A 15,148-nucleotide genomic window follows, 5' to 3' on the forward strand; every position below is an offset into this window, starting at 1 on the left:
CTGTCTGTCTGTCCTACGCATCTATGCGCGTCCGCCCCTAAGCTTTGATTCTTCATGAATCAATGTGTAATGCACAGTGTCTTTAAACAATGCAGGTCTGGTCTGGGTTGTGGGTGTAGATTAGTACATGCATGCGTGTTATAGTTATATCATTGAGAATGTGTTTGCATTGTAAGAAGTGGGCTGCAGTGCTTTGTAATTCCAGTAGACGGCGCGTCCCCCCCCCCCCCGCAGTGTGATCTCTCGCGAGAGTTCGGGAGGAGGACGCGGCTGGGCTGGGTGAAGAGGAGGCGCGCGCGTGGTTGTGGGGCAGTACAGCGCGAGCGGAGCGGCACGGCACGGCACGGCACGGCACGGCAAGGCAAGCATGGTGAGCGATCATTAATACAGCGGATAGGAGCGGGTGTATAACACCACGCATCGGTAAAGTGAAGAGTCTTCTTCGCCTGCAGCGCAGTGCTCTGAATGCTGCGAATCTGTTTTGAAAAGCCTTCCTGAAGTCGATGAGCGCCTGCTGCTGTCGAGCGGATAGGCCGCATGAATAAGACGCGAAAGTTTCCGCTCCTTAAATAAACCCGTCGCAGGCGCTTATCGAGCTGTTTCGCCAGCGCTAAATGTCAACCCGTACATGTAAGATAGTTGCGTGCGTGGTTAAGACGATGGTGTAAATATAACTGCTTTTCTCAAGTCCTGGGTGCAAATAAATCCACGTGTTGGTTTTCACAGGACCTGCTGTGTGAGTGGGGGAGGGGGCTCGCCTGTCTGATTTTACAGATGCTGTGAATCGTGTTCAATCCTCGCAAATCCGACTGCTTTAAAGCTTGTGGGTTTGTTTTATTTGCTTGATTTCTGAGGGAATTTGTTTTTGCAGCATGACCACGTGGTAGGGTTCTCGTGTTCCCTGCCATAGGGGCACATGGACGCGCGGTGGCTTTTTTCATGGCGTTGTGCTAGAAATGTGGACAATGTCTTGCTCGCTGCTGCTTTGAAACATATTTTAAATTATTAGATATGACAAAAATTTTCGATTCGAAAGTTTGATTTGATTGTGGTCGGAGACTTGTGTATTGTTTAATGAGTCGTCTACTTGCATAGCGTTCTTAAATAGTTAAATCCACACGTGTTCTGCAAAGTTTTTACCATCGCACGTGGGCTGTTGGACTCGGACTGCATGCAAACCAGGATTTGGTCACGGAAATGACATCACGTTCGACGACACAGCTCTACTTGCTACGTGTTTTCTTTGAACCCTTTCCTCTTGCAGAACCGTATAGCGATCCTCGTTCTGCAGAGCACAGTGCGAATCGAGTTCTGTATCTATTTTATATAGCACCTTTCATAGTGGACCACCATCACAAAGTGCTTTACGAGATGCAGTAAGCACAAGAAAATCCATAAGACTTCAAATACAGAGAAATGCATACTGCATGATACATTAAATACAGTGGAAAGTGCATTACAATGGCAGCAAGCTGAAACTGTTCTTCAGTGCTGGGTTTCTTGATTGCTGTTGCAGCAGTTTCAGAGCTAGAAACTTCCAGTGTTGGTGTACCCAGCTCTCTGTTTCAGATCAGACCCCTGCAGCTTGACTAGTAGAGTCCACACAGCTATAAGAGAAGGGGGAACAGTGTGTTGGAGGGATGGCTATTCAATTATTGAAGTAATATACTTAACCTTCAAAATAATTCTGTTTGATTCTTCTCTTTCATGAGGTGTTCAGTTGAAGGTTAATTGGTTGTTTGGAAAGGCAGGGCTAGTTTGAGGTTTCTAACCCTGAGTTTGGCGTGTGTTTTTGTGGTGTGTGTGTTAATGTGAGCCTGTCTCCTCTTGCCTCCCCAGGTTCTCTTATACGTCCTGTTCGAGCATGCGGCTGGATACGCTCTCTTTGTAGTTAAGGAAGCTGAGGAGATTGGCATGCTGCTTCCTCAGGTAAGGCTCTGCTCTGTTTCTATAGGAAACGTTTAATGTGCACTTGTGGGATAAAGAGTTAGTAATAATAGTTTAAATATTCAATCCTTTGTTAACCCTACTTTTAAGAGTAGGGTTTGATCCATTTCCAGATTTTATTATGCTTTAAGACACGCCTAAGCTTGTTGCCTGTACTGTGGCCAGTCAAGCTCGTTGTAAGACCTGGGATGGAGGAATCTGCTAAGCAGTAGGAGTTACATTTACATCCCTGAATAAGCTGGCCCAAAAGCCCCTCACCAGCCCAGCTACACAGTAAGATCAAGGTTTGTCCAGAATACCAAACTTAACTCCAGAACCGTACATTTTTAAACTGCTTCGTTATGAAAATAAAAAATACTGTGATACAACTCAAGTTTTATTCATGAACATCGTATCTAATATTTGCATCACAAACACTATTTAAATGGAAAATTAAGCATAAAAGGCTTTATTTTCAAAATGAGTGCATATACAGCACCACTACAAACGGTGAAAAAATAAACTTTTCAAAAGAAACAGGTCTATAAATGTAAACGGGTATGTATACACACAACTGAAATTGTTTCTAACACTACCTAAAAATAAAATATAACACCACTTCCGGTATGAGGGCTGCATTGTACTTTATGGAGGAGCGTACGCGTCTGCCAGCTGACTGTGCCTGCATCCAGGAGCTGTGCTGTAAACACAGACACAGTTCCACTGAACACTGTTGTGTAAACCGGTACATACATACTTGTAAAACCAAAATTTATTTCTAAAAGTAATTAAAAAAAAAAAATATGATATACGTTTCACAAGTTGTTATCCTACCTGATTGGGTAGTTGGCTGTTCACTCCGGGTTCTGAGTGCAGTTCCTGGATGAGGCACTCGGGTCTCGCTCCTGGATGAGGCGCTCTGGTCTTGTTGCTGGGAGTCTGGGACAGGAACAGGAGACCGAGCTAACTTCTGGAGAGTGAAGCAATGGAAGCCGTGGCTGGGTTGGTGCATCCTCAGTCTGTAGGGTATGGTTTATACTTGGCTGCATTGCCCGTAATCATTAAAAACTGGCTCTGTCTGTTTTCTCCGTCCAGGTGGAGGCAAGTGTTTTAAATGTTGGCAAATTCAACAACATCGTGCAGCTGGTGGCTTTCTCGCCATTCAAATCCGCCCAGGCAGCCCTGGAGAACATCAATGCCATCTCTGAAGGTGAGCGAGAGCCTGTAGTGGTAGTCTAACATAGAAATGCCACGAGGCAGTAAGACTTTATACCAGTGATTTGTCATAGAAATGTCTTAATTTCGCAGTGTGCTTTGCTCATGGCTTATCTATTACTGTTTGGCTTATTGACAGAGTACCCATGTGTACATCCATGATGTAAAACTAGATCAGCTGGGTTTAAAGATCCTGCTTGGCAGTAATGTTGGTCTGCGTTGCCTTGTGTAACATTAGGCTGTCCAGGATTTCTGCTGATCGGGGTCTGTGAAACCAGCCTTAGTAGTGCTTGGTATTTAAAAAAAAAAAAAAGTTTATGCCTTGCTGTAAAGAGCAAAGTTATGGCTGTTGTGAATGACTCTGAGGGTATAAAACTTTGCTCATGTAGTGATGTTTTCAATAATCTGTCAATCCACTGACACAATGTCTGCATGTGTTAAACTGAACATTTGTGCAATTGACCAGCACGTTCCAGTTTGCGTTCTGCTGCTCTTGTCCTGTCTAGACCCTGCCTGCCTCGCTGAGCTCTTTCTTCTTGCAGGTGTTTTCCACGCAGACTTGAAGCTGCTACTGGAGACCAGCCTGCCCCCTTCTGGTAAGAAGCGGAAGGTGGTTCTGGGCGTGGCGGACGGCAGGATCGGTGCGGCAGCGCAGGAGGAGCTGGGAGTGACCTGTCAGACCGGGGGGGTGGTGGCGGAGATACTGAGAGGTGAGGGGAAGGAGGATGGGACAAGGAAGAGACTGCAATTCTGGTGCATTTCTGCCTGCTTGATATGCAGTTTCATGTTTAAGCAGATTCTTTATAAAGGACGTCTTTTCCAGAGTTGGTTACAATAGGATTAACGCCTGACCCTGATTTAATCCTTAATCTCAGACTTACTTGCCTAAGTAAACAATAGGTAGTCCAAGCTTGTTGCTAATACAGGGTTGAAAATAACTTGTATTGCATAGCAGTTTTGCCCAAGGTTTTACTATGAGCTTGACTAACCACAGTGTATTGGTAACAAGCTTAGGGTTCTGTTATTAAACTCCTAGTAAAACCAGGAATGCTATGCAATGGGAATCTTATTTCTATCCCTGTAATAGGGTTTTGTGAAACCAGTTGTAAAGATTTCAGACAAACTAGACAGGAAATGGTTAAATTACTGGAACCAGGCTAAACATTTGAGGCTGTTCCATCGCTGGCCTGTAAATAGTTCCTGAGAACCCTGCCCATGTGTCATGATGTTTCAATAATCTGTCAATCCACTGATTAAAACAGTGATGTCAACACATGTCAAACTGAACGCTTGGGCAGTGGAGCAGGATGGGGGCCTCTGCTATGGGTGGACAGCAGTGTGTTGCAGCTGTGCCATGCATACAGCTGTTCATTTACCTCAAATGGTGTTTGATCCTTTTGTGTAAACTGTATACCACTTACTGTGGTGCACAATTTCATTAAATGCTGGTATTGATTTGAGTGTTTAGTCCTATTTCTATGTTTTGCATCTATTTCATGTTTTACATTCATTTTCACATCAAGTATTCAATTGCAGTGTTTTACATCTCTATATGCAAATAAAGAAAAACAAACTGAAATAAAATCTGTCAGTGCATGATCCTAATAAAGCAGTGCTGTTCTGGTTAAATGTATAGTAAAATAGCGTGCTGTTTAGTATTTCTCTTTCGGTAGTGAATGCTTTTCTGCCTCACGCTTGGCTTGCTCTCCCAGGTATCCGCCTGCACTTCCACGCCCTGGTGAAGGGACTCACGGCTCAGTCTGCCTCCAAGGCTCAGCTGGGTTTGGGTCACAGCTACTCTCGCGCCAAAGTGAAGTTCAACGTCAACCGAAACGACAACATGATTATCCAGTCCATCGCCCTGTTGGACCAGCTGGACAAAGACATCAACACCTTTGCCATGCGAGTCAGGTCTGCACCAGGGGGGTGGGGCACAGTCAATCAATCGCTCGCTGCTGTTTATGGGTCAGCCCTTGTAGTGCCATGGCTCCAATCCAGAAGGGACGAGCAGTCGGGATGATGCCACAGTATCATATGTAAGAGGCGTGTGAAATAAACACAGGCCAGGGAAGCTGGGTTAATGAGGAAACTGCTACGGTGATCTTGTCATGAGCCTGTAGTCAGAATGCATGTCTATTAGCCTGCCTGTTGAAATGCTTAATGTTGAGCGTTTATATATTCATGTCTTTTTATATATAAATTTATTTTTTTTATGTAAAGATGGATAGATCTGAATCTTCTCTCCTTCCTCAAATTTGTTTTTAGTTGGCTATATAGGTTTGCATTGTTCCAGTCAAGTTTCAGAGTATTACTACCAATCATCTGCACCTGGAAAACTTCAGGAAAATGTAGATTTTAAACTTGACTTAGTTGGACTGTAGACACACATTACAAACCAAGGCTTTGGTAAGGCTCCTGTAACTGTGTTGTATGTATCCCCCCTCCCAGTGCTTACCACAGGCAGTGCCATTCCAGCGCTGACTGTATAAAAAAAGGAGGCATAGTAACTCCCTGTCACACCCACTTGGGTAGGGCTCTTCCTGTCCTCTGGGTGCTGAGGGGGAGACAGGCTTGTCTGGATGAGGTTTATCAGGACTTCACAGATTCCTGAAACCACAGCTGTCACCAGCAAGCTAGTGCTGCTCTGTGTTGGGACCTCTGGCTTCACTGTCCTAACAAGCACAGGAATGGAAGTAAGACCCCTGTTGCACCAGCCCCAGTGTGTTGGTAACAAGCTGCGGTGCGTCCCAGGAGTGGATCAAACTGCTATGCAACAGGAGTCTTATTGCCATCCCTGAAGTGTCCTGCTTTTTGTTTATTAATGTGTGTTTTTCAATGGTTTAGAGAGTGGTACGGATACCACTTCCCAGAGCTGATCAAGATAGCGAGTGAGAACTACACTTACTGCCGCTTGGCGAAGCTAATTGGGAACCGCAAGGAGCTGTCGGAGGAGAGCCTGGAAGGGCTGGAGGAGGTGGTCATGGACAGCGCCAAGGCCCAGTCCATTCTGGAGGCATCCCGGAGCTCCATGGGTCAGTACTGCCCTTGAACTCCTCAGCCATGGCTAGAAACCCACGCTGTCCCTCCACCCAGTCTGGGGTTTCAATCAAACCTCAATGAAGTATGTGTAAATGATCAGGAGGCAGGGGTTAGTGCAATCTGACCCCTGTTCGATCATGTTTACAGCCCAATAGCTGTGTTAGGTTTGTCTGACTCCACAAACCATTTTCTGATGTACTTAAATGAAAATAGTTCTACAACCTAGGACTCTGTGCAGGGCAAAGGTTTCAAACTGGTCCTTGCATTTTAGGCTGACATTGTGGCTTCTGCCTTCGACTGTGCAGTTGAGTTAATCGGTCCCTTAAAATGTTGTTCATTCTAGTCTTGGTCTTTTGTGTGCTGCAAACCAGGGGGATACAAATGATGCATTACCAAAATCTGTCAATCCACTGATTCCCATGAATGACAGTCTGTCGTTACTGATGTGACCCCTCTAGTTTAATGTATGGAAAGTTCTGTCTAGTGTAAGATCCTGTTTGTAACCAGGCTGTGTGTGCGCTTTCCCCACCCCACAGGCATGGACATCTCACCTATTGACCTGATCAACATAGAGAGCTTCTCCACCCGAGTGATCTCTCTGGCAGAGTATCGGAAGGAGCTGCAGGAGTATCTCCGCTCCAAGATGAGCCAGGTGGCCCCCAACCTGGCCTCTCTCATTGGGGAAGTGGTACGTCACTGTTGTTACTGTCTAGGGCAGGGCTCTTTCACTCCCATACTCTGCTCCAACCCTGCTTTTAAATCGTGTAACTGAACCAATTTTAAACCTCCATCCAAACGCTGAAATAGTTCATGGTCTCATTTTACCTGTTAAACCTGGAGTGGAATGGCCCTCCAAGACAGTAATTGGACACCCCGGTCTAGCAGAAAACAGCTGAGAAATGTCGCAGAGTAGACGTTGGCTTCCTGATGGGTGTTTTTTTTTTTTTTTGCTTCAGGAGCTTCCAAAGTGTTATTCTGTGTACGCTTCTCAAGCTTTGTTTATATAACATGCAGCAAATACCTTGGAGTAAATATTACTACATGCTGATTTGTTTGTCTAACTGGCTCCTGTTCAAGTATTAATAACCTGATTGCGAACCAAGGGAAGGGACGAGGGACACAAGTGATGCATTACCAAAAAAAATCTGTCAATCCTCTGATTCACCGTGACTGACAGTCTCTCGGTACTGATGTGAAATCTCTCTGAAACAGAACCGTTCTTTTGCAAACTTGCCTGCTGTAGCGATTACCAAGCTGGACAAATCGATAGGCAGCTGCATTAACAAAACTAGTTTTTCACAACTTAGTCAGCTGTCCTGAAGCGCAGGCTGCATGCTGGGTTTTAGTTTTTGTGTGTGTCTTGGTGCTCACTCTCGCTGTTTCCTGGCAGGTTGGTGCTCGGCTCATCTCCCACGCAGGCAGCCTGACTAACCTGGCGAAGTACCCGGCATCGACGGTGCAGATCCTGGGTGCAGAGAAGGCCCTGTTCAGGTACTGCTGCAGGGTGGCTGTGGTGATGGCAGCTTGCTGGGTGACCCTAGGAAGTGACGCGCTGCTGCCGTGGCTACCTCTGTGTGCCACGGTGGTGCGGGAGTGATCTATCCCCTCGGCCCCAGATTCTGAGCAGCCGCTGCCAGCACTGAGAGTGTAACGCAGGGGGTGTGAGGGACGGGATCACTGCAGGGTAGGAGGCCAGCTGTCTCACACTTCATTACAACTGTCAATCTGTGTTTACCTTGTTTCTATACGAGGGCTGTAATGGACTTGTTTGAAATGGTCCTAGTCCTTCAATGGATTTGCTATACTGCACCCCCAATCCCCTTTCCACTTAAATATCCTCTTCTGGTCCAATTTAAGTTAACTTGTTAGCCATAAAATCTTCTGGTTATTACACAGTTTGCAGCTCAAACTGTATTTACTTGCTTGAATTGTAGCAGACCATGATCTAGTGACTAGGTTCAACATGGATCCTCCTCCTCCCTTAATCTTCATGTGCTGCAGCATTAGGGTGTTTCATTAATGTCTAGACTGAAGTGCCGTTTCAAGCAGTTCCCTCCTGGTTGTGGGGAGCTGCTGCTCTTGTGAAGCTCTTGTTCCGACCAGGTGCACTGTCCTGTTTGTTTCCAGAGCCCTGAAGACCAAAGGAAATACCCCCAAGTATGGCCTGATCTTCCATTCCACGTTCATAGGCCGAGCCGCGGCCAAGAACAAAGGCCGCATCTCCCGGTACCTGGCCAACAAGTGCTCAATCGCCTCCAGGATAGACTGCTTCTCAGGTGAGTCACGCTGGGGATCCTGTCTCTGGGTGTATGCGGGACATCCCACTGTAGCTGGAAGGTGCAGGCTTTAGCAGTGATGCTGTTATTTTTCGTCAACAGCATTTCACCTGTTGGTGAATGTTGATAAACTTTTAACTGAGCAAAGCCTGCATGAACAAATCTGAATAGTTATCTGTTTGAATTTCTTAGAAATGTGGGTGGATTTTATTTTCTCTTCCTTGCAGTAGGTTTTCCAGAGTGATTAGCACTCCTCTTGGTCTGCTTTAAGGGTAACATTAGGTAGCTCGGGATTGGTGTTTAATCGGGGTCTTTGAAACCAGATGCAAGTTTCCACGCCCAAAGGCAGGTCTTTATTTGGGTTCCAGAGACCTGGCTTAAAACCTGCAAGGTACGATTGCAGTAACTATTCAGTTCCCACTGGTGGCTGAGAAGCTGCTGCTGCTTTAAGAAATCAAGTGAGTGCTGCATCTGACTGCACTAGCCGGTGTGTGTTTCAGAGGTGCCGACGTGCGTGTACGGGGATAAGCTGCGTGACCAGGTGGAGGAGCGGCTGTCCTTCTACGAGACCGGAGAGGCGCCCCGCAAGAACATTGATGTAATGAAGGAGGCAGTGGTGGAGGTAGGTCCAGGGCCCTGGCGGCTGGCTGAGTCTGGAGGGGCTGCCCTTGCTGTGGATGATGCAACTCTCTTCCCTGACTGAACACGTGGAGGTTCCAAACTGATTTAATGAGGCTGACACAGCTGAGCTTCCTCTGGAATAAGAGGAGGTGGGGAAGGAACGGCCTTTTCATATTCAAATATTTTGTTTGCTTTCCTGGACATAATTTTTAATCATTTTAATTTTTGTCGATATGTATTTTGTATTCGTAGATTGTTTACAGATATTGTCTCTGATAGTGTAAGAATCTGTGATATAGACTTTGCAGAGTATTAGTGTGTGTGGAACATTTTACGGTCACTGGTTAACCACTCCGTGAAAGACACCGGTCTTGACGTAAATTGGGACTTGGGTCGTTCTGAAGAAGATTTTGATACCTTCCAAGACGTTACAAACGGTCTTACTCACACTATACCTTCACAACTGTGAGTTACCACTACCGGACCAACCACAAACGATGTGCTGTCTCCACCGATGATCGTTAGTTTGCCTCAGACCTGTTTCTTTGACCGTTTTCTGTCTCCTCTGTCTTTCTCTTAGTTTTCGTCCTAGAGAGATATTAACGTGCTGACGTCACTCCTGCTCCTTTGCTTCATCGGCTTGTGTCTTCGTTCGCCGCTCGTTACCGGTCTCACGCACTCAGGGTAATGAGATGATGGTGCTCTCGACTGTGAGATCTTTCGTATAAGCTTGACAAAGTTCTGACGGTTTCCAGGGTTTCAATTTTAGTGTTATTAATTTTTTATTTCTTCATGTATATAGTGGTTAGTGGTTAAAAATCTCACCTTTCCATCGACGGGGATGCGAGAATTAAAGCGACGTACACTATGACAAGGTTTTTTAGAGTTTGGGGCGGTTAGTTTGAGCGTTCTTTTTAGATGGCGACGGAAGTTGTTTTAAAGATAGATTAAGATAGTTTTTTCAGTGATGAGTGATTTATATTTATAGTTTTTTTCACGCGTATAGTAGAGTCGAGTATAGTTGACAAAAGTGGGGGGAGGGGAAGGAAGGAAGTGGTTTTTCTTTTGTTTAGTATGTAGTTGGATTTAGTATTTAAGATTTGGGATTTAGTGCTTTGGATTATTTAGGGGGAGGGCGGTGACGATAGATTATAAGATCCGCTAACTTTATTTAGATTAGATGTTAATTACGAGTTGCGTTGTTTGATTTCTTGAGGATCCCAATAAGGGAAGGGGGTGATGAGGACATAAAGTGGTGGGGGGTGAGCATTATTGATCTTTAAGAAGAGTTTTAAAGGTTTTTGTTGAAGGATAAGGGAATTGGGGTGGGGTGATGGGAGATGAAGGGGAAAGATTGAGGGGGTGGGTAGAGCGGGAGAAGAGGGAAGAAGAAGGACCTTTTTAGCAGTGCGAGGACCCTGTCTTGCGCGGGGGTGGTCCTAGATACTTACGTACCAGAAGACTCCTGCGTGGATGTTTTTCGAGCCGACTTTAGTTGACGAATAATTCCGAACCCCCGGAACTGTAGTTTAATCAAAATTATCTAAAGGTCCGCATACTGGGAGCGTCCGATGAGGTGACATCTAACACAACTCAACACCACCCTACGGCACAGCGACACACAAAAATCCCTCCCCTCATCACCCGTCCACCTCTCTCCCGCCGCGCTATCTGGCCTTTTCACCATTTTGAGTTCACTGATTTTCATTGTCTATATACAACCTCAGTATGACAGGACAAATGGGGGGTGGGGGGGTGGTCTTCCTATTCACAAGCTTGTATTAACCTTCAGCTTCGTTCATTAAACACCTTGTAAATGCAGAGTGACTTGTGGCACTTTCTGTGGCCAGCTGCATTTAACCCTGAACCCGCAGACTTCTTGGAAGGTTCTGCAATGTTGCCAGTGGTGTGTTGGTGTGTTGACCTCAATGGTGATGGCCTGGTTGGTGTATTGCAGGCGACAGAGGTGGCTACTGAGATCAAACGGAAGCTGGAAAAGAAGGAGAAGAAGAGGAGAAAGAAAGAGAAGAGAAAGCAGGATGCTCTTGCCACTGGTGAAGACGAGGAAGACGAAGAGCCGGAACTGAAGAAAGCGAAGAGCAATGGCCAGGTGCGTGAGTCCCAGTACTACCCCGAGAGAGCAGGGCTCTAGAAAGCATTTCTGAACTGTCGACTGCCAAGGTCCCAATTTAATCACCTTTTAGATGTGGAAATGTAGGCCTGCTGTGTTTCCAAAAATCTCGCTCCTGTTTTCTCTTCTCCTTCTGGAAATGATGCAATATCTAGCACTTGACAGTCTGTGGAGGGTAAACTACTGATTTAATGAGTCTGATCCTGCAGGAGAATTGAGAGCTTGAAATAGCTTTTACTCAACAGACTGAACTGTAACTGCCTGGTGCCGTGCATTGTAAAATGCTGTGCTTTTAAAGATGGCAGCGATCACCTGCAGTAGCTTATTGCGAGCTGAAAGATATTATTTTTATTGGATTTCATTCTCTTTTAAACTATTGACTATCAAACCCATTAGAAGTCAGATTCCTTAGAAATCAAACTGTAGGAAAGGGTAAAAGCCAATGGGGACAAGGTACTTTTTAGCATGTGCTAGGATATTGGACTATCTAGCATTCTAGGATATTGGCCACTACTTTGTAATTGTTGTGGAGCATGAGGCAGTAATCTCTGTCGGAGCCCAGCACTCTCTACAGCTTTGCAGGGGCTTGTGAGGGTTAAGCTGCCCTCTAGGGAATGGTTTTTCCCCCCATTATGAATGGACATGAAACTGTCTCTGCAACTTGGAGACCACGGATCTGTTGCATTTCAAAACTAGTTTTTGAAACCCTTTCATAGGAAAACTTTTGTAGTTTGCCTGTCTCGCAAGGTGTTCTCTGAATTTTATAATGCAGTTGCACTGTTTTTGAAACGTGTCTGCTGTGTTGTCAGGAGAGTGGAGCGATCGAGGGGAAGAAGAAAAAGAAACATGAGCAGGTGGAAGAGGAGTCTGCAGAGAACGGAGTGGAGGAGACAACGACCCCCCTGCCAAAGAAAAAGAAAAAGCGTCCGAGTGAAGCGGCAGCACTGGAGGAGGAGGAAGAGATGCCTGCAGCGCTGGACACTCTGCAGACAGAGAAGAAGAAGAAAAAGAGGAAAGCCAAAGCAGAGGAGGAGGGATAAACACCCTGGCATTGCAGTACTTTGGGTCTTCTGGTTACTGTATAGTTTTGCCTTATTTTATTAATGGTAGCTTAATTCCTGTTATACCTCCCTTGTGGTCTTGCTTTTTAGGAGAGCGGATTAGAGTTGCAAAGGTATGAGCAACCATCCTGCTTTCTTCTATCATTTTAAGAATCCTTGCTGCAAAAATATGTAATGGCTCGCTTAGAACTGAGCTTGTAATTAGCGGTGTGCTGACTCGGAAGACTATAGCAAGCACTTTCGTGTCAGCTTGTGCCTTTTTAATTTATCCTTATGCCTTATTAAATCAATGAAGTATACAGGTGGTTTTTGTTTTTTATATAAGAAAAAGCAAGACTTAAGGGCAAACAGGCCTTTTATTTTTTTACCTGAGCAATTGCATGTTGTGCAACGAGTACTGTCATAAAATGGAATATTAAGAAAACAATGCTGTAATGACTAATGTCAAATGTGACATCCATTGGGGTTCTTTTTTTTTATAGCTTAAACTAATACAAAAGTAGAAAGATGTGTGGTCTTTGAAACCTTGTAATCCAGTGTATAAATCCTGTATTAAACCTTTGACCTGGAAACAAAGATCATTTGACTTGCATATTGATGGATGTTCCTTCATTTCAGTGCAAGACAGCTTATTTGTCTCTGTATGGGGGGCGGTAGCTGCTATCCTAGTTGGATTGTATAGAAGTATAGTGACGTGCACCAGTAGCAGGTAGCATTGTAAAATCAAAATGCATCGAGCATAACCGCACAGGCAGTGTACACTTAATGGTTAGTTCACTTAGACCATCTTAGGTTTTTAAATAAAGAAATTAAAATGTATGCAACATTTGTGACCAGGTGTTCTATCCTGGAAGTTGCTTGGGTTTTAACATGGTCTAAACCTGTTTGGAAGTTCTCTAAATAAAATACATTTTCATGATTGGTATGTGCATTTATTTAAAGATGATTGCTTACAGTTTTTTTTTTTTTTGCATGGTTCAGGTGCACTGTAAAGTCAGAAGTGTCAAGCTGCTTTTGGTTTTTAATCTTTAGCTTTTAGTTTCTCATTATTTGGTCTACTCGGATGGAGTTGCAATCAGGTTTTTGGTCCTTCCCTCTGAGCTGATACAAGGTTGCTTGTAATATACCTCTGACGGCTTTAATATTGAGCTGATGCAGAGTGCTGCTTTTCTAGTATGCACAGAACAATACAATAAAAGTGATGCCTGTCAGTACCTGTGTCTCCTAAGGTACTTGGAATAGGGAAAGTAAACCCAAGACAGCAGGTGTGGATGACAATCAAAGCTGTGCTCTGCAGCTGTACTCCATCTTTCCTGATCAGTGCTTTTGAAATGTAGAACCTACTGTTCTGCACACATGGGCTTCACCAGCTTGTTTTCAATATTACTGCTTCTGTATTCCGCAGTGTATGCTGGGGCAGTACCAAAACTCAGATATATCTGGTTGACGAGCCACAGCACATGCAGATGTAACTTCTAGTACTTTCAACCATTTTAGTGCAATGGCACTCCCTTTATCTGCATGGTGGGGGCATGTCCACGGATGTGTGAAATCTGGATAAATGAAGTGTCACTGACAAGAATGCATGAGTAAAATACAGAAACTAGTAATGGAAACCAAGTTAGTGTTTACTAAAGATGTATGCAATATATTGTTCTAAAATGTGTTTACTTGGATCGTGTTACTCCTAGCAAAGTAATTTCAAATAGGGTACACCTCTTTCCTTAGCTTTTTCTGTTACTAAATAAAAATACTACAAAGCTGTAAGATCATAAAACATTCTAATCCTATAAACTGAGTAGTGCATGTAAAACAGCTAAAAATATCCCCTGGTATTATTGCTGGTTTATTCCACACATTAATATTAAATAATGGTAGCTAAATGTTGCTAGTTTTCCGGGATTTCAAAATAATATAATTCTATTTATTACTTTAAAAAAAAAAAAAAAAAAAAAAAGTGCTGTGTAATTTTTACTTCTCTTACATTTCAACAAAATATGTACCAACAGAAGTGTAGTTTTTTTTTTTTTTTTTTTTTAACAGCTTTTTTTAAACAATTCACTGCTGCAAGTTGTTATTTTGAACCTTGACAAAGTCCATCATAGTCTTTTGCAGGGGCGCTGGAACTAGGGGTGCTGGGGGTGTGGCATGTGGCTTTGCATGGTTTCCATCATATACAGGGGTTACAGTTTTGTTCAGTGGCTTTCAGCGCCCCTCACTTTAAAAATTCCACTGCTACTGGTCTTTTGTTTCAGTGAGTCCAAATATGTTTGCTGGGCTTTAAATAACTGCTGCAAGAGAACTAATTTTACAGAACTGGCATCTTTCTGCTGTTCATACCAACAAATGAATCCTCACATCTGTAGCACTGCTGTCTTGACATCCGCTGCACAGGTTTTAGACTGGTGCATGCATCTCTGTCTGTGCACCATGGGCATTAAATATATTGGCAAAAATGTACTTTATTTCAGAGATCCAACTCGTCAGGGAGCCGCGGATGAATGAGGTTCTACTGTATTTTAATAATCATTTAATCGACTAACCATTTCTATATGCAGTGTCTGAGAACTGTCGGGAGGGGTGGCATCAGTTCTTTGTTAAGTGAAGAGTTGTTGCCTGCCTGCCAAGTCAAGACAGGCTGAGACATAATCAGGGTCTGTGTTGGAGAAGAGAGCGATAAGGAGAGGACCTCTCATTTTGTCAGGGGAATGTGTAGGTTGTGGCAATTAAATGCTGGTGGGGGGGGAGGTTGGAGAAAATATCTATGCTGCAGATTCAGGACAATTGGAAAAAGGGTGGAGAGCAGCTGTTATCTCCAACTGTCTAGATCTAGCAGTTAAGTATTAACCTATTGTCTGTTACTCTGTATTAGAGCTAGT

The 15,148-nt window shown here is 44.2% G+C and overlaps 1 protein-coding gene and 2 non-coding genes across 3 annotated transcripts; all 3 read left to right on the plus strand.

The window, feature by feature from the left end:
* Positions 1 to 272: 272 nt before the first annotated feature.
* On the plus strand, positions 273 to 13,188 carry LOC121307058 (nucleolar protein 56-like). Its single transcript, XM_041239155.1, has 12 exons — positions 273 to 370; positions 1,840 to 1,929; positions 3,022 to 3,136; positions 3,684 to 3,851; positions 4,854 to 5,052; positions 5,986 to 6,173; positions 6,717 to 6,868; positions 7,571 to 7,671; positions 8,308 to 8,456; positions 8,957 to 9,078; positions 11,035 to 11,187; positions 12,018 to 13,188. Exons 1-12 carry the CDS (start codon positions 368 to 370, stop codon positions 12,246 to 12,248), a joined length of 1,671 nt encoding a protein of 556 aa, XP_041095089.1. The 5' UTR covers positions 273 to 367; the 3' UTR covers positions 12,249 to 13,188.
* Positions 9,129 to 9,198, plus strand: LOC121307528. Its single transcript, XR_005948357.1, has one exon. It is a non-coding gene; the product is annotated as a small nucleolar RNA SNORD57 (small nucleolar RNA).
* On the plus strand, positions 11,343 to 11,412 carry LOC121307519. The gene has a single exon (XR_005948354.1). It is a non-coding gene; the product is annotated as a small nucleolar RNA SNORD57 (small nucleolar RNA).
* Positions 13,189 to 15,148: the final 1,960 nt, after the last annotated feature.

Source organism: Polyodon spathula, chromosome 2 (assembly GCF_017654505.1).
Source record: "Polyodon spathula isolate WHYD16114869_AA chromosome 2, ASM1765450v1, whole genome shotgun sequence".
NCBI classification, from domain to species: Eukaryota; Metazoa; Chordata; class Actinopteri; order Acipenseriformes; family Polyodontidae; genus Polyodon; species Polyodon spathula.

Coding starts and splice junctions, on each gene's coding strand:
- LOC121307058 (XM_041239155.1), top strand. Junction 1,930..3,021: donor TTGGCATGCTGCTTCCTCAG/GTAAGGCTCTGC, acceptor TTCTCCGTCCAG/GTGGAGGCAAGTGTTTTAAA. Junction 3,852..4,853: donor GGTGGCGGAGATACTGAGAG/GTGAGGGGAAGG, acceptor TTGCTCTCCCAG/GTATCCGCCTGCACTTCCAC.